The sequence below is a fragment of the Erpetoichthys calabaricus genome, chromosome 4 (genome assembly GCF_900747795.2).
Source record: "Erpetoichthys calabaricus chromosome 4, fErpCal1.3, whole genome shotgun sequence".
Lineage (NCBI taxonomy): Eukaryota > Metazoa > Chordata > Cladistia > Polypteriformes > Polypteridae > Erpetoichthys > Erpetoichthys calabaricus.
Genome location: NC_041397.2, coordinates 144,961,197 through 144,984,469, shown reverse-complemented (window position 1 = coordinate 144,984,469; position 23,273 = coordinate 144,961,197). Strand labels below are relative to the sequence as shown.

The 23,273-nt window shown below is 38.5% G+C and overlaps 2 protein-coding genes across 2 annotated transcripts in view; one reads left to right on the top strand and one right to left on the bottom strand.

Moving 5' to 3' along the window:
* The window catches only part of chd1l (chromodomain helicase DNA binding protein 1-like), a 106,039-nt gene that overhangs the window by 47,623 nt on the left and 35,143 nt on the right, over window positions 1–23,273 (top strand). Inside the window, exons 10-13 of the mRNA XM_028799863.2 lie at window positions 3,000–3,096; window positions 21,023–21,096; window positions 21,312–21,422; window positions 22,182–22,296. Coding sequence (XP_028655696.1) covers window positions 3,000–3,096; window positions 21,023–21,096; window positions 21,312–21,422; window positions 22,182–22,296 — 397 coding nt within the window. The remainder of the gene's footprint in view (window positions 1–2,999; window positions 3,097–21,022; window positions 21,097–21,311; window positions 21,423–22,181; window positions 22,297–23,273) is intronic.
* Window positions 10,796–23,273, bottom strand: part of arl13b (ADP-ribosylation factor-like 13b) — a 326,110-nt gene continuing 313,632 nt past the window's right edge. Inside the window, exon 11 of the transcript XR_007934833.1 lies at window positions 10,796–10,806. The gene's annotated coding sequence lies outside the window, so the exon portion shown is untranslated. The remainder of the gene's footprint in view (window positions 10,807–23,273) is intronic.

Below are 23,273 nucleotides of genomic sequence, written 5' to 3'. Positions count from 1 at the left end.
CACTGTCATTATACCGTCTCATGCACAAACAACAAAAAAAATATTTCAAATGTGCAAAGAAACACGCTTATACTTGACTGACTGCAACATCAGGTTGTGTATTGTTAACTGCTTCTAAACATATTACACGAAGGACATGTTCTAAATCTGCATCTGTACACTACCTTTCCTACTGTATTTATGTTGACTGTTCCATATTTGCATATTTTTGTTAAACATAATAACATATTTTCTTGTTAAAAAAAGCCAACATTTTTGGTTTGTTTTTCCAGATTCAACATAATGCTAAGGAGGTTCTCAAAGTAGAACAAAACTTAAGGAATTGAACAAACAAAAGTAAAGTGTATTTTGCAGTAGCTGTGTGAAAATAGATTTTTTTATTTTGAAAACCCAAAAATACCCATATAATATTGTACTTCAGAACAGGAGGTGGAAGTAAAAACACTTGGATATTAGAGGAAAAAAGGCAGTTAGCTTTACTTAAATGCTGATTTACCATCTATCATGTTCCCTTGTCCATGGACTCAAGTAATTAGTAAGCTTGTAGTCTGAATGACCTCCAATATCTTTGGAATATTTATTTTCATCATAGCTAATAACTATTGTAGATTTCACCACATGGAGCCTGAACATTTTATCCTGATAAGCTATAGTAAAACAAGTTTACTTAAAAACCTTTTAATATTTCCAAATAAAGAAAAAAAAATTGTTAAATTATAAGTCTTCCTAATTAACAACAGTTGAAAGAAAATTAAAGAGAAATATGAAAGCCAATGTAACTTCAGAACAAATATTTTAAGTTAATTGTAAATGACAGTTAACAAGGAATACCTAAAACTATAGGTAAATATATCTGGAGTAATTGTATAGTTAATAGTAAATATTAGGAAATTACGAGTTAATATACTAGTGAGTCCACATTTTTCCTGTTTTCGGTTTAAGTGAGTTGTACTTCAGTGTTTTCCCTCTGCCTTTTAAGAGCATATCTTCATTGAGCAGTGTTTCTATTATCCTTTTAAGCTGTGAGTACCAGAATAATTTTCAATAGACTGAGTTTAAGAGTTAATTTTTCCTATTGGTCCCTTGATCTACACAGCACAGCCCAGTTAATGCAATTACGGGAACTGTCTGCCTTTCATGTTTTTGAGCAGTTTCCCAAGTCACAAATTTGTCACAGTGGTCTCCATTTGTTTTGTACTAGTATGATGCATTTGGAAATATTACTACCACTTTGGTATTTTTTATTTTATTTTTTTTAATAATATTTGTTTAATGCTGCTTCCTCACACAATCAACATCCTAGGATGTAACCTAGTTGTTGTCCAGGTGCGCAAAGGTTGTAGAGACTTGCTTATGAAGACCTGAAGATGTAATTGCTGACAAAGAGTCTTCTTCAAAGTACTAAATTAATGATCTGAATACTTACATAAATTAGAGATTTAAGCTTTTGCTTTTTAATAAATTTGCAAACCTTTCTGAAAACATTTTCACTTTCTCATTATGGGTTATTGAGTGTAGATTAATGGGCAAAAATGGCAAATTTATGAACAACAACGGACACATCAACAAGAACACTAGAGAATGACAAGACATCACCAACAAAACCACTGCACCTGGGGGGCAATTCCCTTGCCCATTGTGCCCCTGGGTCTGCCTTTCCCAATTTGGCCTGCTCTCCCACCAGCGCACACAGAGGAGAGGGAGTGATGGAGATGGACAAATGGATGGACAGTGTCATTGTTGGATCAATGGACAGCCATGATGGCTGGGTTGTTGCAGTGTTTTGAGAAACTAATATAGATAGATAGATACTTTATTAATTCCAAGGGGAAATTCACATACTCCAGCAGCAGCATACTTATACAAAAAACAATATTAAATTAAAGAGTAATAAAAATGCAGGTAAAAACAGACAATAACTTTGAATAACGTTAATGTTTACCCCCCTGGGTGCAATTAAAGAGTCGCATAGTTTGGGGGAGGAACGATCTCCTCAGTCTGTCAGTGGAGCAGGACAGTGACAGCAGTCTGTCGCTGAAGCTGCTCCTCTGTCTGGAGATGATACTGTTTAGTGGATGCAGTGGATTCTCCATAATTGATAGGAGCCTGCTGAGTGCCCGTCGCTCCACCACAGATGTCAAACTGTCCAGCTCTATGCCTACAATAGAGCCTGCCTTCCTCATCAGTTTGTCCAGGTGTGAGGCATCCTTCTTAATGCTGCCTTCCCAGCACACCACCGCGTAGAAGAGGGCGCTTGCCTCAACCGTCTGATAGAACATCTGCAGCATCTTATTGCAGATGTTGAAGGACGCCAGTCTTCTAAGGAAGTATAGCCGGCTCTGTCCTCTCTTGCACAGAGAATCAGTATTGGCAGTCCAGTCCAATTTATCATCCAGCTGCACTCCCAGGTATTTATAGGTCTGCACCCTCTGCACACAGTCACCTCTGACAATCACGGGGTCCATGAGGGGTCTGGGCCTCCTAAAATCCACCACCAGGTCCTTGGTTTTGCTGGTGTTCAGGGTGTAGGTGGTTTGAGTCACACCATTTAACAAAGTCCTTGATGAGGTTCCTATACTCCACCTCCTGCCCGCTCCTGATGCAGCCCACGATAGTAGTGTCATCAGCGAACTTTTGCATGTGGCAGGACTCCGAGTTGTATTGGAAGTCCGATGTATATAGGCTGAACAGGACCGGAGAAAGTACAGTCCCCTGCGGTGCACCTCTGTTGCTGACCACAATGTCAGACCTGCAGTTCCCAAGACGCACATACTGAGGTCTGTTTGTAAGATAGTCCACGATCCATGCCACTAGGTATGAATCTACTCCCATCTCTGTCAGCTTGTCCCTAAGGAGCAGAGGTTGGATGGTGTTGAAGGCACTAGAGAAGTCTAGAAACATAATTCTTACAGCATAATTGTTATTGTTACAGCAATATAGGCACCCCTAATTGATTTTGCATGTGTATCAGACTTCTCACAATCATATTTATTTTATAGGTGTTGAACCAGAGCCTTTTGAAATGGGTGAACATTTGGTAGAAGCCAGTGGGAAGCTACATCTACTGGACAAGATATTAGGTTTCTTGAAGGATTGGTATGTACTCCTTTACTTCTATAATCATTCTTAGGTTTACTTATGTCTTTGGCAAATGTTTGGTTTCTGACCAAATATGTTGAAAAATACAGTACAGTTAAACCTCAATTATCTGTCACTCAAATAACCTCCAGTCTCCATTAACCATCAGTGCAAAAAAAAAAAGTGCACGCCAGCATCTGACTATTACTACTGCCTCACAATACGCTGCAAGCTATGCACATTGGAACAACTCTCCCTTCTGCTAGTGCGTTCTGTTTTTCCCCAGCACCACATGTCATGGCGAATTTTGAAATCACAGTGTCAGTTACGCACCTTTAGTTTTATAAAGTGTGATGCCAACAAAATTGAAAAACATGTCAAATGGAAACCACTGACGGTAATGTTATTCTGTATTAATGTTAATGTTCTTCTGCACTGTAATTTTCTTTTAAAATTCTGTTGTTATGTTTTGTTATTATATTGTGATGTGCAGACAGCTTATGATGCGGTGTGAAGGAGAAGAAAGGGTAGAATGATGTGTAAGTGATAGGACTGGCTGAAGAGCTTCTGTTCTATGAGAGGTGGACACGCCTCTTAGGAGATGAGTGACAGGCTAAGTTAGGAGAAAAAAAGAAGTGTGGAAGAAGGATGTTTTGAGTAGTGAGTCATGAGAAAATAAAGTGTTTGTGGTATAGACAAAGGTGGAACGTGAGTGGCAGGAGATACTTATTGGTAGAGAAAGCTTTCTTTTATTGTTTTGGAGGAGTGTGCTGTACGCCAGATAATGGAGTATAAGACAGTTAACATTTTTTTTACGGAATGAAGACTCCAAGTAAAACATAGCAAACTCCAGTACAGTACCTCTGAGTTGTGTTTGCTTATTACACTGGTCATTACAATATTATATAAATTAATTAATTTTGTTAATACTAATGTTTTGTTAATATACAGCTCTTTGCTAAACTAATCTACAATGTATCATTTTTAAAGTACCTGTTCTGTTATCCGGCTTTTCTCTTATCCTGCACAGCCTTGTTCCGACCCCTGAACGGATAATTGAGGTTTAACTGTATTATCGATATGTCCAGGAAGCCAAGTTAATGATTTCAAATGAGGTACTTTAATAAAATAGGTGAATTAAGTTAGGTTACTTTATCTGAAATTGGGAACAATTATATGCAGTGCTTCATTCAAATTCAGTATTCTGGGGAGTTTGGGAGGGTTTCTGCTTTTTGAATTTAAAAAAACTTGACACCTTTACATTCTATTGATGAGGCATGGAGAGGTTTTTGGGGAGATACTGTATGGTACATATTGGCCCACTTTATGCCTTGAGTGTACACAAAAAATGGTATGCAAGGGAATTGGGAACAATTGTCCTGATGAATGCAAAGTGTTGAGTATCAGCTTTCATGTTGCTTATCTTTATTTGTGTCATTATTTTGATTGCTGCAGATTTTGAATGCAGTACAGAAAGCACCCAGTAAGTGCTCATTTATACTTCACGCTCAGAACGCAAACGCGCCCGAACCATGGCCGTCACACGTTTTGAGCATTCATTTGATGCGTCCTCTGAGCAGGTCCTCAGAAATTAACGCAACACGTGCGCGAGTTGCAATACCAGCAAAAAGTCATGGGGGTCGGGGCTTTGGGGGTAGCGCAGTGTGCTAAAAGTTGGAATGTGACGTCATAGTCTCTGTTTACTATCTATATGTGACAGAAAGCTGCTTTGCGGATCCTACGAGATCGGTGTGTGCGCTTCGATATTTGATAAATGGTTCGATGTGGTGAAGCGAAATGGCGACATACAGATGTATTCATGGTGCTTTTATATTCAAGCGTCACATAGTCCCGATTGTAATGACACGATACGTTTTAAAATTCTCACATACCGTCTTCTGTGCCATCTTTTTGTCTAGGGCTTCCTCTGCTCCTGACAGCAGCGAATCGCCAGCAATAGATCACCACACTGAGCACATTAAATGTATGATATTCCAACTCTCTGCACATTTAGAATCCTTAGATTTATACTTGATATCACTTTCATGATGAAAAGCATTAAAGTATGTATATTGCATTTTACAGATAAATCGGTAATTTCGTTTAAATAATGAATTCTGTTAATAATTACACACATGGGGTGACACAGTGGCAGATTGTTAGTGCTGCTGTCTTGCAGGGAGTCACGTCACTGATATTCCCTGCCTGGAGTTTACAACGTTTTCCTGCTGGGTTTCCTCAGTGTGCTCCAGTTTCCTTCCAAAGATATGCAGATTTGGGGATTTGGTGCCGCTAAAATGACGCTAGTTTATGTGTGTGCTTGTATTCACCTTGCGATGAGCCGAGGCATCCTCCAGGGATTGTTTCTCACTTGTGCCCAATGCTTGCTGGAATGGACACATCCCTGGATTTAATCAGTAAACATCCTTTTCAGAGATATTGTGGTAAGGTGTCATTGGAGTTTAATGGGTGTTCTAGGCAATTCACAACACAGAGAAGCCGAACATGTTCTCACCGTGATAATATCTCGTACTGCCACCTGGCGGACTCCTCCAGATTTATGTATAAAGTACGCGCGCAAGTATAAACACTTCAACACTTGCGTAGCAGGAGCATCCGCTGCGGCATGCGCCGCGCTGCGTGAAGTATAACTCCAGCCTAAGAGTTTTAGCATCTTTTCAGACGTCTCACATTTTTTCCTAGGAGCCTAATTTTGAAACATTATATTTGACCGAGTTTACTTTATTTGTAATACCTCTTAATAAAATACACTAAAACTTTAACTTGAGAAGCTTCAGTTATTCCTGGAGCCCTGCTATTTAAGAAAGCAAAGAAAACTTTATTAAAACTTTGCGCAAGGAATTGTGGTATAGCATATGTAATTTTCATACTGACATCAAGAGTCTTCTTCTTCATTTTGCTGTTCCAGTTAGGGGTTGCCACAGCAGATTCTTTATCCATATCGCTCTGTTACACCCATCATCTGCATGTCCTCTCTCACCACATCCATAAGCCTTCTCTTGGGCTTTCCTCTTTTCCTTTTGCCTGGCAGCTCTATACTTAGAATCTTTTTCCCAATTTAACCAGCATCTCTTCTCTGCACATGTCCAGAACAACACAATCTTACCTTCTGACTTTGTCCCCAAACTGTCCAACCTGAGCTGCGCATCTACTCTAGTGTACTTGTTGCTACTCCTATCCATCCTCGTCACACCCAATGCAAATCTTAGCATCTTTAACTCTGCTACCTCCAGCTGTGTCTCCTGTTTTTTGGTCAGTGCCACCATCTCCAACACATATAACATAGCTGATTTCACTACCATCCTGCAGACCTTCCCTTTCACTTTTGCTGATACCCGTCTGTCACAAATTACTCCTGACCCTCTTCTCCACCCATTCTACCCTTCCTGCTCTCTTTTTGACTTCTCTTCCACAATACCCATTACTCTGTACTGTTGATCCCAAGTATTTAAACTCCTCCACCTTCACCAACTCTACTCCCTGTATCCCTCATTTAAACTCATTTACATGTATTCTGTCTTGTTCCTACTGACCTTCATTCCTCTCCTCTCTAGAGCATAACTCCACCCCTCCAGGGTCTCTTCAACCTGCTCCCTACTCTCGTTACAGATCACAATGTCATCAGCAAACATCATAGACCACAGGGACTCCTGTCTAATCTCGTCTGTCAACCTGTCCATCACCACTGCAAATAAGAAAGAGCTCAGAGTCGATCCCTGATGTAATCCCACCTCCACGTTGAATGCATCTGTCACTCGTACTGCAGATCTCATCACTGTCACACTTCCCTCATACATATCCTGTACAACTCTTACATACTTCTTTGCCACTCCTGACTTCCTCCTACAATACAAGAACTCCTCTCGATACACCATGGCATGTGCTTTCTCCAGGTCCAGACGGAATGCAACTCCTTCTGGCCTTCTCTATACTTCTTCATCAACACCCTCATCTCACCTGTTTTGCTCTTTCCTGACATCAAACCATACTGCTGCTCACTAATCATTACCTCCCTTCTTAACCTAGCTTCCACTACTCTTTCCCGTAACTTCATGTTGTGGCTCATCAGTTTTATCCCCCTGTAATTACTACAGCTCTGCACATCCCCCTTACTCTTAAAAATCGGTACCAGTACATTTCTTCTCCACTCCTCAGGTATTCTCTCACTTTCCAAGATTCCATTAAACAATTTAGTTAAAAACTCCACTGCCATCTCTCCTAAACACCTCCATGCTTCCACAGGTATGTCATCTGAACCAACGGCCTTTCCCTTCTTCATACTCTTCATAGCTGTCCTTAGTTCCTCCTTGCTAATCCGTTGCACTTCCTTGATTCACTATCGCCACATCATCCAACCTTCTGTTTCTCTCATTCTCTTTATTCATCAGCCTCCCAGAGTACTCTTTCCATCTGCTCAAGACAACCTCCTCTCTATGTGAGTATGTTTCCATTGTTATTCTTTATCACCCTAGCCTGTTGCACATCTTTCTCAGCTTGGTCCCTCTGTCTAGCAAATCAGTACAGGTCCTTTTCTCCCTCCTTAGTACAAACTCTCATACAACTCATCAAACGCCTTTTCTTTAGCCTTTGCCACCTCTCTCTTCACCTTGCACCTTATCTTCTTGTACTCTTGTCTACTTTCTGCGTCTCTCTGACTATCCCACTTCTTCGCCAACCTCTTCTTCTGTATACTTTCCTGTACTTCCCCATTCCACCATCAGGTTTCCTGCATAGGATATAATCTACCTCTGTGCGTCTTCCTCCACTCTTATACATCACCATATGTTCCTCCCTCTTCTTAAATATGTATTCACCACAGCCATGTCCATCCTTTTTGCAAAATCCACTATCATCTGACCTTCTTCATTCCTCTCCTTGACACCATATCACCCATCACCTCCGCATCCCCTCTGTTCCCTTCACTAACATGTCCATTGAAATCTGCTCCAATCACCACTCTCTGTCCCTTGGGCACACTGTCCATCACTTCATCCAACTCACTCCAGAAATCTTTCTCATCCATCACACAGCCAACTTGCTGGACATATGCACTAACAACACTCATCATTCAATTCATTCATCACTTACTTTCCAGCTTCATAATCATCACTCTGTCTGACATTCTTCACTTTGATAACACTCTTGACATACTGCTCCTTCAGAATAACCCCTACTCCATTTCTGCTCCCTTCCACACCATGATAAAACAATTTGAATCCATCTCCGGTCCACCTGGCCTTACTCCCCTTCCATTTAGTCTCTTGCACGCACAATATGTCCATCTTCCTTCTCTCCATCACATCAGCTAATTCTCTCCCCTTCCAGTCATACTGCCAGCATTCAAAGTTCCTACCCTCAGTTCAACTTTCTTTACCTTTCTTCTCTCCTCCTGCCTCAAGACACGTCTCCTGCCTCTTCTTCTCCTTCTTAGGCCAGCAGTAGTCCAATTTCTGCCAGCACCCTGTTGGCTAACAGTACTGGTGGTGGCCATTGTTAACCTGGCCCTGGGCCGATCCGGTATGGAAATCTGTATTGTTGTCCACATATTGATCTGGCAGAATTTTACACCTTTTTCCTACCTGACCAAAGTTGTATTAGCATTCTTTTTTACAGCTTAAAAAAAAAATCTAAAATCCATAATATGACTGTAGTATTTGACATGTTCCTCTGCCTCTCCTCACTTAGCAATAATTAATAGACATACTGTGGATATGGTGCTACACTTCAAGGATTAAGAATGAAAAGTTGACCTTTGATATCTGTAGCTGCGTTTTTCCAAAACTGGCAAAGTTCAGCAGCTCTAACTTAAAAATGGGATACATCAAAAGCCTGACACGCCAAAATGATTCCATAGACAAAAATATCTTAATTTTTAAGTTTTAGTTAAAATTCAAAGTATAACAGTTCACACAAAAAAGAAAATTAAAATAGCAAAAAAAAGAGGGGAAAAATTCTTAAGAAAAGTTCTGTTCAAAGCTTAAATCTTGTTACATTTCAAATTGTTACTGATCACTTTCTGAACCATTTCTAAACGACGGTCAGAAAACTGTATGCCTATCCCCATCTCTGAGTTGAAAATGGGTCTTTCAAGTCCCTGAGTACTGGGACCTGTGCTAAACACAACTGACACAATCATACTGTATTTCAGTTATAGCAAAGAAAAGCCAAGCAAAATTACACTCTACATTCATAATGGCTAACACGGTACAACACCCTAGTACTTCAGTTATAGCAAGAAAGTTCTCTCTTACTAACTTATAGGGGGAAAAGACTATGCCATTGTCTATGACTATGGAAGAAATGTATATTCTATTCAAATTAAGCCAACATTAATATGAGTTTAACGTAAAACTTTAACTTTCTATGATTGGCTCTTAGATATTCAGCCCCTAAATGGCTATGCAGGAGTGGAGACGATTACTATACTTTACTTCAAAATGAGCCAATTAACTTTACTTTTACATTAACTATTGTTTTCAAATCACTAGCAATAATACTGCAAACAAACATTTTAAAAATTTCTTATTTCAAACATTGGCTGTTTCTTGAAGCAGGCACTGTTTATTCATAGGTCTGTCCAGTGTGCTGGTTTTGGTCTGTGCACAAACTTTTCTGACTGCACCTTTGGCATCTGGCATTGTCTTGATGACTCAACCCATTACCCAGGAATTGCGGGGTGTAGCTTTATTCTACAATTGAAACAATGTCCCCTGGTTCAAAATTTCTTCTTGGTGCAAGCCATTTTTGACGTTCTTGAAGTATTGGCAAATACTCTTTAGTCCATCTTTTCCAAAACAAATCTGCCATGTATAGAACTTGTTTCCAGTGTCTTCGAGAGTATTGTTCATTTTCTGAAACGAGTTCAGGTGGCATATCAGGTTGTGTCTTCATTAACAGCAAGTGATTGGGTGTGAGTGGTTCAATCTGATATCTTTGTAAGGGGTCTGTTATTGATTATTGATTCCACTTCGCACATCATTGTATGAAGACTTTGATCATCGAGTGTTTGTTGGTTTAGTGTTGAATTTAAAATCTTTCTTATGCTTCTGATTTGTCTTTCCCACACTCCACCTTGATGAGAGGCTGATGGTGGATTTTAAATCCAATTTTTTTCTTTTTGCATCATAGTGTTGCCGATTTTTTTCATGTTCCAAATTTTTAGTAGCTTCTCGTAGCTCTCTTTCTGCTCTGACAAAATTTGTTCCATTGTCTGAGTGCATGATTTTAAAATGTCCTCTTCTGCACATAAATCGGTGTATGGCTTGGATACAGGAATCAGTGTCTAAGCTAAGTGCAATCTCTATGTGTGCAGCTGTGGTTGTTAAAACAAGTGAAGATTACTCCGTACCTCTTGACCAGACTTTGTCCTCTTTTGACTTGAAAAGTACCAAAATAATCGACTCCAACATTAGTGAACGGTGGTTGGTTGGGTGCTAGGTGATCTTCTGGCAAATCTGCCATTTTTTGCTCACCTGCTTTTGCATTGTATCTTCTGCACATTGTGCACTTTGAAATGATTTTTCTGATAGCTGAGTTTGCTTGAGGTTTCCAGTATTTCTGGCGTAACTGTGCATGAACGTAGTTGCACCCACAATGTCCGATTTGTTTATGAATGTGCAGCAATATGAGAGAAGCAACATGTGAATGCTTGTGAAGAACTGCAGAATGTTTAGCTTCTTCGGGTATTGCAGATGAGTCTTCCTCTAACTCAGTATTCCATCTTGTATGATCGGGTCAAGTTTATAGATTTGACGGTTCTTTTTTTACACAAGCCTTTTTCTTTAAAGCCTTTAATTCTTCTGGAAATTCTTGCTGTTGACTGAGGCAGATAAGCTCTGTTTCACCTTTAGCCAAGTCTTCAATCGGACCTTACTTTTATTCTATGTTAATTAGTGTTCTCTTATTTTAATTCTTACTTTGTCTTTTTTCTCTTTCTTCATCATGTAAAGCACTTTGAGCTACATTATTTGTATGAAAATGTGCTATATAAATAAATGTTGTTCTAGAGAAATTGAGCTTGGTTTTAAGGTCAGTTTATACCTTTTCATGTGCTTTGTGATGAGTGATTTTTGTTTTTCTGGATTACTTTTAGATTGACTGACTTCTAGTTGAAATTTTTTTCTTTCATTTCTTAAGTGCAGCAGTATGTCTTTAAACTTGAGGAACCAAGCCAATGCTTTCTTCAAGCGATGCCAATCTGAAAGTAGGTGATTAGTTAGTTAATGGGCTCGGTCACCTTCTCTATTCTTGTCATGTTGACTTCGCAAGTTTTAACTTCTGGATCATCTTCAAAAAGTGAATCGTTCAGTTGATCTGGTCTTTTTGGCCACTCACGTTCGGGCTTCAATAAGAAACTTGGACCTTGTGACCATGTGGTGCTTTTAAAAAAGCTTTCTATGCTTAGCCCTCTGGATGCTTGATCAGCCGGATTAAGGGCAGATGTGACATACACAACCTTCACAGTGGAGGTATGATCTCTGATCACGGAGATTCTGTTGGCAACAAAAGTCTTGAATTGAGTGCTTTAAATTGAAATGTAATTTAGCACTGTGGTGATATCAGTCCAAAATGTAGATTCTTATACAGTAGAACCTCTGGTCATGAACGTTTCCGAACACGTACAAATCGGGTTATGATCAAAAAGTTTGCCAAAATTTTGCATCTGTTCATGACCACATGCTCTGGTGGCGAACAAAAACACTGGCGGCCAGTTTCCCTACGTGCGTTCGTACGCGCCAATGATTTCCCATTCTCTGTTTCCCATTTTCTTTTGTTTGCGTATACAGGGCCTAACAAAGCAGCTGATGTTGCAAAAGGAGTTACAATGTTAACCAAGCAGAGGCTTCAAGTGCTGGAAGAGGTGGAAAAACTTGCTAGTGTGGTTGAACGAGAAGCAACTTGCAGGGGATAGCATAAGCGAGGCGATCATATGTGAGAAAGCCAGGAAGATTCATGGCGATTTCCTGAAAAAAAAAATCCTTCTTCGATTGGCGAAGGTGAGGAATTTAAAGCCAGTAGAGGATAGTTTGAAAAGTTTCACTAGAGAAGTGGCATTTATTTTTTTTCCCTGTACAGTAATCCCTCACCTATCGCAGGGGTTACGTTCCAGAGCCCCCCGCGATAGGTGAAAATCCGCGAAGTAGTGACCTATATTTATTTTATTATTTATACATATTTTAAGGCTTTATAAACCCTTCCCATACTCTTATAAACCTTTCTCACTCTCTTGTTAACCTTTCCCACGCTCTTATAAACACTTCCTATGCTCTTAAACACTTTCTACATTCTTAAACACCTCAGACCAACACTGCACACTGCACGCAGCGATTAGACGTCTATGTGTCTGCACTCGCTTTGTGAAGGGGGGCAGCTGAACTCACGCTGAGCAGAAATGGACTTTGTGCTGCTTCTGCCAAAATGCCTGCTTGTCGCTCTGCGCGTTTGGAAGGAGGAGTGTGTGTGTGTGTGTGTGTGTGTGTGTGTGTGTGTGTGGGTGTGTGAGAGCTGAACGCACCTTCGCTCAAACCCCCCCTCCCCGGAAGCGCAGTACACTCCTGCCACTTCGCATTGTCAAGGGGGTGGGGAGCTGAATGAACGCTAAGGAGAAGTGGACTTTGTGCTGGCTTTGTGCTGCTTGTCGCTCTGCGTGTCAATAATTTTAAGCCTGTACATCACCAATTTTCCTGTCTCACTGTCTTGTCTTGCGTGAAGTTAAAATATTTTATAATAGTGAGATGTTACTCATATCCTTAGCCTGACATCCACATATCATATGTGTTAACAAAGTGTGTTTTATAAGTTTACATGTGTTTAAAGCATGTGGGATGGGTATTTTAAGGCTTAAACTATAAAAATGTTTATTTATATGGTCTTTCTATATCGCGGATTTTCTCCTGTTGCTGATGGGTCTGGAACATAACTTCCGCGATAGGCGGGCAATCACTTGTATTTAAAAACCCGCGAAGTCGTGAATCCGCGAAAAGTGAACCGCGAAGTAGCGAGGGATTACTGTATTTAAAACTCATTAAAAAAAGTGTTTGCAGCGAGCGGTTCGTAAGGGTCTAGCGCAAACTCTTACAATGTTAGTTTTCTCTGTTGTTCAAGGTTTTCTCAGTGTTATTCAATGTTTTTACATTTAGTTTACTATTACACTGTGCATTCTATGGTATAATTAACTATTTTTATGCTTAAAAAAATATATATTTACATACAGTTCAAACGGTCTGGAACGGATTAATTGTATTTACATACAATCTTATGCGGAAATTATGTTCAGGTCGTGACCAAATCAGGTCACATCCAGAGTTTTGGAACAAATTACGGTCGTGACCAGAGGTACCACTGTAAGGGCACTTGAAGCTCACCTTTTAGCATTTTGTCCATTTAAAATGCCGCAACAGCTGCTGTCAGCTCCAATCTTGGAATCATGACATGCTTCAATGGTGCAAGTCTTGACTTGCCCATCAGTAATGAACAATGCTTTTTACCTTCTTCATTGGTTAAGACAAGGTAAGTGACAGTGCCATATCCATCTTCACTGGCATCTGTAAAATGGTGCATTTGAGCGGTCTTTATGGTTCCAAACCCGGTAGGTTTGAAGCATCTGTTCACTTTATAGCCTGTAAGTAACTGCAGATCATCCATCCATTTTTTCCATTTCTGAATGTGTTTGGCTTCTACTTCATCCCACCCAAATTTCTCTTTGCATAAGTCTCTTAGAATAAGCTTTGCTGGCAGTAAGGCAGGTGCTAAAAAACCAAGTGGATCATAAACTGAGCTAACAAGAGACAGAATACCACGCCTTGTAGCGGGCTTGTTTAGTAACATTTCTGTGCACCACTGGACACCCAGGGCACGTTCTGTAGGAAGCAGACTGTGGCTCAAATCTAAGTCCTTTTGTTCATGAGCTCTGTCTTCTTCAGGAATAGACAATAAATAGATAGATAGATAGATCTTTATTGTCATTGTCTGCTCTATTGCTACTCACCCAGCTTAGTCAAATAAAATCCCCCTTTGAGGCATAGAGCTTGGAGGTCCTTTGCCAACTTTATTGCTTGTTCTTCTGTTGCCACCAACTTTAAATAGTTATCCATATAGAAGTTATTGAGAACGGTGTTAACAGCTTCCTCAGGAAATGTATCTCTTGGCATCTTTGGCTGTTCGACGCAAAGCATAAGAAACATAACTGGGTGAAGAAGTAGCACCAAAAAGATTTACTGTCATTTTGAATTCTTCTAGGAGATTACCTTCAGGCCACCATAAAAAGGGTAAAAGATCAGTGTCTTTATCTCATACTTTAACTTAGTAGAACATTAACTTAATGTCTGCCATTAGTGCTACTGGCTCCTTTCTGAATCTTGTAAGGGCGCCAATGAGGGTGTTAGTTAGGTCAGGGCCTTTTAATAATTGTTCATTAAGTGAAGTCCCCTGGTAGGTGGCAGTGCAATCAAAGACCACTCGAATCTTATTTTTCTTTGGATGATACACACCGTGATGTGGGATGTACCACACCCTGCCTTCATTGCAATTCAGGCTTTCTTTGGGTACTTTGACAGCATAACCCTCGTCAATAATGTCTTTCATGAAGGCTTTATTGTCTTCGTGGAAACCTGAATTTTTGCTCAGTTTTCTCTTGATCCCAATAGCATGCTGTTTAGCAATATAGCGATTGTTTGGCATTTTAAGTGTTTCATCCTTCAAAGGCAAATTTAAACAGTAGTGGCCACCTACCAGTCTTGCAGATTCTGAGGCTATGTGCATCAACTTGATGTCCTTCTGTGACATCTTTTCTTTTTCTTCACAGCTTCGCTCTGGAAAATCTGTGTTATATTGTTGCAGCAACATATCTTCAATTTCTGTTATTGATACACGATTGATTGAATGTTTGGGCAGCTTACCACTTTGTTTTGCGAGGTCATCTATCTCTTTTTATGGTCCACCAACCACCCATCCAAGTGCAGCAGTCTTCATAGCATGAGGTCCACCTCCTTGGCTAGTGTTGTGTGGTACAAAATCTGTACATTTTGGTTTATATTTCCATTATATTTTGTTCAAGACAACAGATGAACTACATTCAGGACAAATCAAAGCAGGTTTTCTTCCCTTACACCTCACTTTAAAAAAACAGCTATTCCAACATAGAAAGGAAGACATGCTGGTGGCTCAATTACTTTATAACCTGGGAAAGGAAGACAGAGCCAATGCCTAAGGGTATGGATAGACATCTTAATTATTTTACAGCCTGGGAATGGAAGATCTGCCGACACCTCAGAGAACATAAAAGGTTTTATTGTTTGGGAAAGCGGACAGTGAATTAATTCTTCATATTGACAGCCAGCCAATCAGAATATCTATCAATCACATCTTGCAAAACCCCCTGGTACAATTTTAGAATAAATATGCCTCATCTGAGGAGTGAGTAGGGAAGTAAGGACATAAGGAATGAGGGAGGAATAAGAACGGGCGAAGATGTCACTGGTCATCAGAAAAGCATCTTGAACATTGATTGCTAAATCAAACGCCGCCCTGGGATATTCATCCTTGTCATCTCTACTTTTTTTCGTAAGCTTTTTCTAAAGACTATGTATATTTAGACTTTCCTATCAGTACCTATTTTCTATTATTCTTTGTTCCAGTGGTATTATTATTATTCTTGTAATAAATACCATGCTGCTTTTAACTTTCTATGCTTTGTCTTAATGTCCATAGAGTGATTTAAATAATAAGTCAGATTTCTTTGAGCACCTAGTGCAGCTGGAGATTTGTCATTACCTCTGTGCTGTGAGGTTTATTCAGGCTGCGAGTGAGAGCTCCACTCAATAGTAGGGAACAGTACGTAAAGAAGGTATTCTTGGCTGATAAATGCCTATAGTCAAGAGTGCTGTCTTTGTATGTTTAAATGTATTCTTGTAGACCAAAAGTAATATTTAGGTCTGAGATATCATTAAAACATCGTATGTTGTTCGTGCCGATAATAAGTAAGTCTTTTGAAGTGCTGAGTGACAGGCTGTGTTATACCTAAAGCACTTGTGTAGTTTAAAGTGCTAAAGGTTTATAAGCATGTGTGTGTCATTCATGGGGCACTGCTGTAGTTAGGGTCTGTGTGTATGCGTATAGCTATGTATGTGTGTGTTCATCTTAAAGTGCAATAGTAGACCAACCCGATAACGAACTTGACAGGTACACTAACCCTTGAGGAAAAACAGGTAAAGGGTAAGTAGAGGGAAATACTACGATAATACAGCTAGGTATGATTTGTAACTGCTCGAAGATTTCTGGGTAGTTGATTCCTATTAAAAGATCAACTTCAGAGTCAATATAAGATAAACGTACCTCTTTAAGATATGCCCACTTATCATTATCTTCTTGTAGTGGAATACTTTCTCTGTTCACTGGAATGGAAACCTGTGTAAAGACCTTTGGCAAATAAATATATTCATCATCATTGAGACCACAGACTTGTAAGTCTGATAAGGCAGAACATTGGGTTAGCATTTTTGAATCATCATCATAGTTACTCATAGCTTTGAGGAATACTTGTGTTCTTCTCCCTTGAAGGTTTAATCGTCTCTGGAGCCTTTCAGTGCAAATTGTTACTGTACTGCCGAGGTCTATGAAGGCGTATGTTTCTACATACCATTTACCCGTCTTAGATTTTACCTTAACAGGAACCACTTGCAGTGCGCTCTCTTCACCGGCACAAGTTCAAATTTTGGTTTCCTTTTCAGTAGATGCTGCCACACTAGCTGTAGCTTAAAATGTTGCTCCACTTATTATTTTGATTTGCAGGATATCTGGGTGCTGAAAAGAGCATGTCTGACACTTCATTCTTTCTTTACAGTTCTTACCAAGGTGCCCCTGTTTGAGACGGTGAAAGCATAAACCTTTAGATTTTAAAAAGTGAATTCTTTTTTTATGTAGGAGTTCCTTGTATCACTGGCATGTCAAAAGATTTCAAGTAGCAGCTGAGGGGTTAAAAGCAGCTGCTGAAGAAGAATATTCTTCAAACTAAGATTAAAATTCAGAGTGCATTACATGTGCACAAGCAGGCCACGCAGACCTCTCCTCTGTCCTGTCCCTTTTTTTATTGGCGTGCCTTTTGCCACTGTACTTTTGCTGTTAAATTTTTGTAGCTCATAACCACTACTTTCACTGCCAAACTTTCTATCCTCAGACTACCAAAGATTTTTGGCCCTGATTATACTGGTTGTAGTGGCCCTTTTGAGCTCATAAGTTAAATAAATTTTAATTATAACAATGGATATCATCTCTCATGCCTTCGCTTACTTGCTTGTACCTTACCGAACGATATTTTGTTTACACATTCCTGCTGCAGACAAATTTCCTTCTGGGATAATAAAGTCTACCTGACAAACATTTAAGGAGTCAGCCAATATATTAAGGACATCTGCAATAAAAAAATACATTCACTACCCAATTTTTTATTTTGATTAAAAATTGTAGATTTATTTTTAAAAATAACTATGGCATTTATATGTATTTTTATCTAATACTGTACCTGGGGCCTCATGTATAAATGGTGCGTACGAACAAAAATGTTGCGTAAGAACATTTCCACGTTCAAATCGCGATGTATAAAACCTAAAGCCACGCATATTTCCACAGTAGCTCATACTCTGGCGTATGCAAGTTCTGCGCTTGGTTTTGCAGACTGGCGGTACCCAGCGTCAAAGCAGTGCTACTGTTTCTGTGTGGTTACCCTTTCTTTTTTAGATCCACATCCCTAACGCGGCTTTATAAATATACTGACATTAACCGCATATTGGTTATTAGTTTAATGCATCTGATTGTAATTAACCTGTAACAATTTAATGGTGCACAGAATGGTCAAACTATTCTAAATACAATAGCTGCTTTAGCGTTGTTACTCTCACTGCACCTCCTCCTTCTTCTACTTCTTCTTCTTTCAGCTGCTCCCGTTAGGGGTTGCAATAGCGGATTATCTTTTTCCATATTACTCACACTGCACCACTCGGAGTATTTATATCACTGTATCTGAGAGGAGAATCATAGCTGTACAGCAGCTGATCAGAAAGATAATTATTGGTATACAGCATCAAGCACACGTTGCCTCAGCCATACTGTCTGTTGAACTGCTCTCATACAGCAAATGCTTCAGAGCCTTTCCTGTACTTACCTCACGGTTCAGAAACAGTTTCATCCCAAGAACTATAAATGCACTCAATCACTCCATGAAGTGCTGCTTGTAGAACTGTTTGTACCTATAAGTACAATTACCTCACTGTAAACTTGCGATACAGTTATAATATTGCACAACCTGAGCCACTTTATAAAGCGCGTATTTACATGTGATGACGATATCATTTTTAAGATGAAATGCAGCAAAATATGTTTATTATACAGATAAAATTTTAACTTCATTTAAATAATCTATATTGTTAATAATTAAACATGTGAGGACACGGTGCTGCAGTGCTAGCGAGGCACTAGTGCTCCATTCACGGATTGTTCCTGCCTCGCGCTGTATGCTGGAAGGTTAGATGGATAGAATAATTAAACACGTACTACGAAGATATTTCAATGTTCCTTAAAAGTTTTGAAGAATCAGAGTTCTAAGCTTACAGATGGCTTAACGTCTATTACAGAGCTGATTGTGTGGCGATTGGGTATTTGGAGAAAGAAAAGTAAGAACAGGAATTGGGGGTTAATATGTTTGAAAGAGACAGTACTGCTACAATAAAGTATTTCATCGAAGGTTGCATATGGCGTAGCAAGTATCTTGCGTGAGACATGAACAATCACTGCGCCACCATGTTCCCATGTTTAATAACATACTTTAACTCCTATCATCATGAAAATGATATGACGTATACATCTCAGTATTTTAATTATTCAGAGAGCTGTAATATTGCGAATGTAATGGATTCTGTGTCCTGTCGGAGGAAGAGAAAGCCCGGAAGCACGTAGTGATTCACACACATAGAGCACATAGAAGATCAAATACAAAACAAAGCAGTTAACGTGCTACTTTAGTTATATGATGGGATTTGAGAAATTAAACATTAAATGATTTTAAGATGAAGTTTATGATGTTTTACTTAAATGACAAAATAAACTACATGATTAAAGTGGAAATTTAGAGATTAAAGTTGACATTTTGTGCTTTTTTCCCCACTGTGTGCCTATTTTTTTTCTCTGTACCTTAATAAGCTTTCATATGACACTCAGATGGTGGGTTACAACTCGCCTTTTCACGGCGACTTTGATATGTGACAACTTCTTTTTTATTTCGGGCACTGTGCGACTTTGTGAACTTGAATTTTCAAGTTCCTCCGACACACTATGTCACTCGATCAACTTCCTTTCGTTGATTATATCACTGTTTAAACCAACAAATAGTCTCCACTTGGTATTCGCTGAAATTCTTCTATTTTCCCTTGTGCTTTTGACATTGTCTTTTCACAGAAGGCTGATCTTAAGGGCTATTTATATTGATTTGCATATTCAAAGAGATGTAATTCTGGGAGGAGTTGGGGTGGGACAGCAGGCGCGTGCATGTGCGTTACTTTTCACGCTGACATTCGCACAGATTTATGCATCTGGAGTTTTTTGTGCGTAAGCACATTTCCGCTTTTGTGCATGAGGCCCCTGGTGTTTTTAATTTTAAGCAAAAGCACAAAATTGCTTGCGTTAAAAAGTAGGTTAATGATTTTTTTTAACATTTTGTGCAGGTTTTTATAATAAAATAAATTAGCAATTCTTTTTATTTAGTTTTTTGATAATGCAGCTTATTATAATTCCCCTCATAAAAATGAAAAAAATTGTTCAAGACTAAATTACTACAGCAAGATTTAACCACATGTTACAGACTAAAAATATTAAATAATTCTGTGTATGTATAGATAACAACAGTTTTTTGTGAACATGAAGAATGTAATTCTTCCAACCAAATAATTAAAACTGAATATGTTCAGCCAGCAAATTATTCAGCAGAAGTGTGTCAAGAAATGCTACTGGGGTACCTTCATACTTACAGCACCACACCTTTATCTATCTATCTATCTATCTATCTATCTATCTATCTATCTATCTATCTATCTATCTATCTATCTCTCTCTCTCTCTCTCTCTCTCTCTCTCTCTCTCTCTCTCTCTCTCTCTCTCTCTCTCTCTCTCTCGCTCTCTCTCTCTCTCTCTCTCTCTCTCTCTCTCTCAGAACCAAGGTTCTTTTTCAAACAAATGTGTGTATATTAGTTAGTCTCTAAATTCACACAGTGTAAGTAAGAATCATTGCATGCATGAACGTATCCACAGATAGACTGGCGCCCTGTCCAAGATTGGTTCCAGACTGCTTTGAAGGGCTATATAGTAATTCACTCTATAATGGAAAGGCGTTTCATAAAATGTATGAAACAGTAGTTTTCCTTTGATCTTAAACTAGACATAAGTTTTTCTACAGTTAATAGAAAAAAAGTTTATTTCTGCATATTTACATATTGGCATTTATAAAAATCAGTTTTGCATTTGTGTAATTTTTAAAAGTTTGTTCAGCAGGTGTTTATTTTCCATCTTGAAGAAATCAATGAACAATGTGAAATAAAGTTCACAAAAATGGAAATTGCCACCATAATAGTACATTTCATTACTGCAGCTTTTTTTCATTTTACATTTTTATTTTGCTAAGTTTTAAGCTATTGTCAGTAAGATCACACCGATGCAGAAATAATTAAATGGATACTGCACTGTGCACATTATTTAGGACTTCACAGACTAGCTGAAGAGAACAAAGTCATAGAGCTGTCTTTGTACACATGAAAGCTCAAGTACCCCAGTGGTTACACAGGTGCTACACAGGTCCAGAAAACAAATGGATACATGAATGAACTATATTTTCTGTCCAGTGAAAGGCACTTACTTGTGTTTTAAAATGCTTTTTTGCACAGTGGACATCGAGTTTTACTGTTTTCTCAAATGACACGTATGTTGGACATCCTGCAGGACTATATGGAATATCGAGGTAAAAAGTTTACTTTGCATTTCCTAATATACTTTTGTAGTTTCACTCCATATTAAACATTTTGATTTGTCTACTGTATCTAAAGATAAAATCACTAAATGCTTGTATTTCCTAAAAGGAATTTTATATGTATGTATATATATATATATATATATATATATATATATATATATATATATATAAAATATATTTTTTTTTTTTTATGCTCCCCTCAGATTACAGCTATGAGCGCTTAGATGGTTCTGTGAGGGGTGAGGAAAGGCACTTGGCCATTAAGAACTTCAGCAGTAAGGATGTTTTTGTGTTTCTTTTGAGCACCAAGGCAGGTAAGATTACTGCTTATTTTGTGAAGTTTATTATAAGGCTTTCATTTCTTTACAAAACTTAACTAGTTCTAACTAAATATCACCCACCCAAACAACTTTGCCATTGAAAGAAGAAAATGGCATGAAAGCTCAAACTGATGTGTGATTTTTTCACAAATGCTAATCTCCTTTTAAGAATCAGATATTTATCATTTGAATTTGACCGCATTAACAGTCTAAATATATATAAACCTGCCACCCACACTGTCACAAGTGCAGTGTTTCCTTTATTGCCAGCCCCTGTAAGTTGAAAGGGGTAGCAGTGAAGTCTGGAATGTGTTAAACAGTTAAAAGTAGTTTGGTCTCTCTATGAATGCCTCATTTTTGTGTCCTTCCGTTCTTAATAAGATTATATGTAAATTTAGTACATCCTTAGTAATGTCCTGTGTAGTTCCAATGAACTACTAGTCTATCAGATAATTGTGATTGTTTATCTGTTGCACCCAGATTCATTCTTTTGTCATTTCTTTGCCTCTTTCATATCCTGTTCATATCATCTAGTATATAGTTATTGCATGTGTGATTATCTTTAACTGCACAAAGCTTGTACTAATAGATTTATAGTTACAAACTTATCCACAGAATAAGAATATTAATACTGCTAATACCTAGATATTTTGTAGCAAAGACCAGCCTACTACAGTCTTGTGTATTGGGAGAGTTTTGAATTGTGTGTTCTACTAAAGTATATATTTATATGTGTTTCGTTCCATTTTACAGGTGGAGTTGGCATGAATCTGACTGCCGCAGACACAGTGATATTTGTAGACAGTGACTTTAATCCTCAGAATGATCTACAAGCTGCTGCTCGAGCACACAGGATTGGTCAGAACAGGTATGACTGTATACATGTCTGATTGTGTGTGCATTTTCACTGGTATATTAGGAAGAAGTGCCTGTTTAAAAAAAAAAAAAAAAAAAGGCCACATCAACATGTAGTGCTCCAGCTATTAGAAGCATTAACGTAACGTAATGTACCACTATGCAACCTGAGTTGTCCCCGATGGCTGAGTGGCAAGTTTAGCCTAATGTGCTTTTTGACTTTATACGTTCTGTTAGGAGGTGAAAATGAAATATCTCACTTACAGAATGAGTGGTTATTTTTAATGTATTGTACTCAGATAGTAAACAATCTGCAAATGCAATGTCATTTTCAGTATAGTTGTATCATTAAATATAAATTTTTGAAGATTTGAATTTATTTTAAAATTGTATAGTGTAACTTAACACTAAATGGTAGAAATGTGTTTTTCAGCTTTTGGTATAGCCTACTTAAAACAGTACAAAATATCCTCTAAAGCCACCAGTAAGTTTTGTCATGTTTTTATTTATGTAAAATCTGATTAAGGTAACTTTTGTTTCTTTAACAATATAAAGTATGTTACTTAAATTATCTAGCACAAACTAAGATCTAAAATAAATTTGTAACTATAGTTAGAGAAAAGCCAAGCAAAATGACACCTTTTATTGGCTAACTAGAAAGATTACAATATGCAAGCTTTCGAGGCAACTCAGGCCCCTGCTCCAACCCAGGGGGGCAGCCATCTAGTGTCCAGGGGGAGGTTTTGCACCATCCAGGGCTGCTCCGCCTGAATATAGAGTGCAGGGGTGTCCTGGCCGTCTGCCACAACTTTTAAAACATACTTAGTGCTTAGTTCTATAACAGTGTTGCCAATTTTTTCTGCATTAATTTTACACATTTTTGTCAGTTATTCATATTGCAATCATAGAAATTTGTTTACTATATAAGAATTCAGCAGAAGTATCACCTAGTGACATACTTGACTAAAACCCTAATACATATGCTGTACC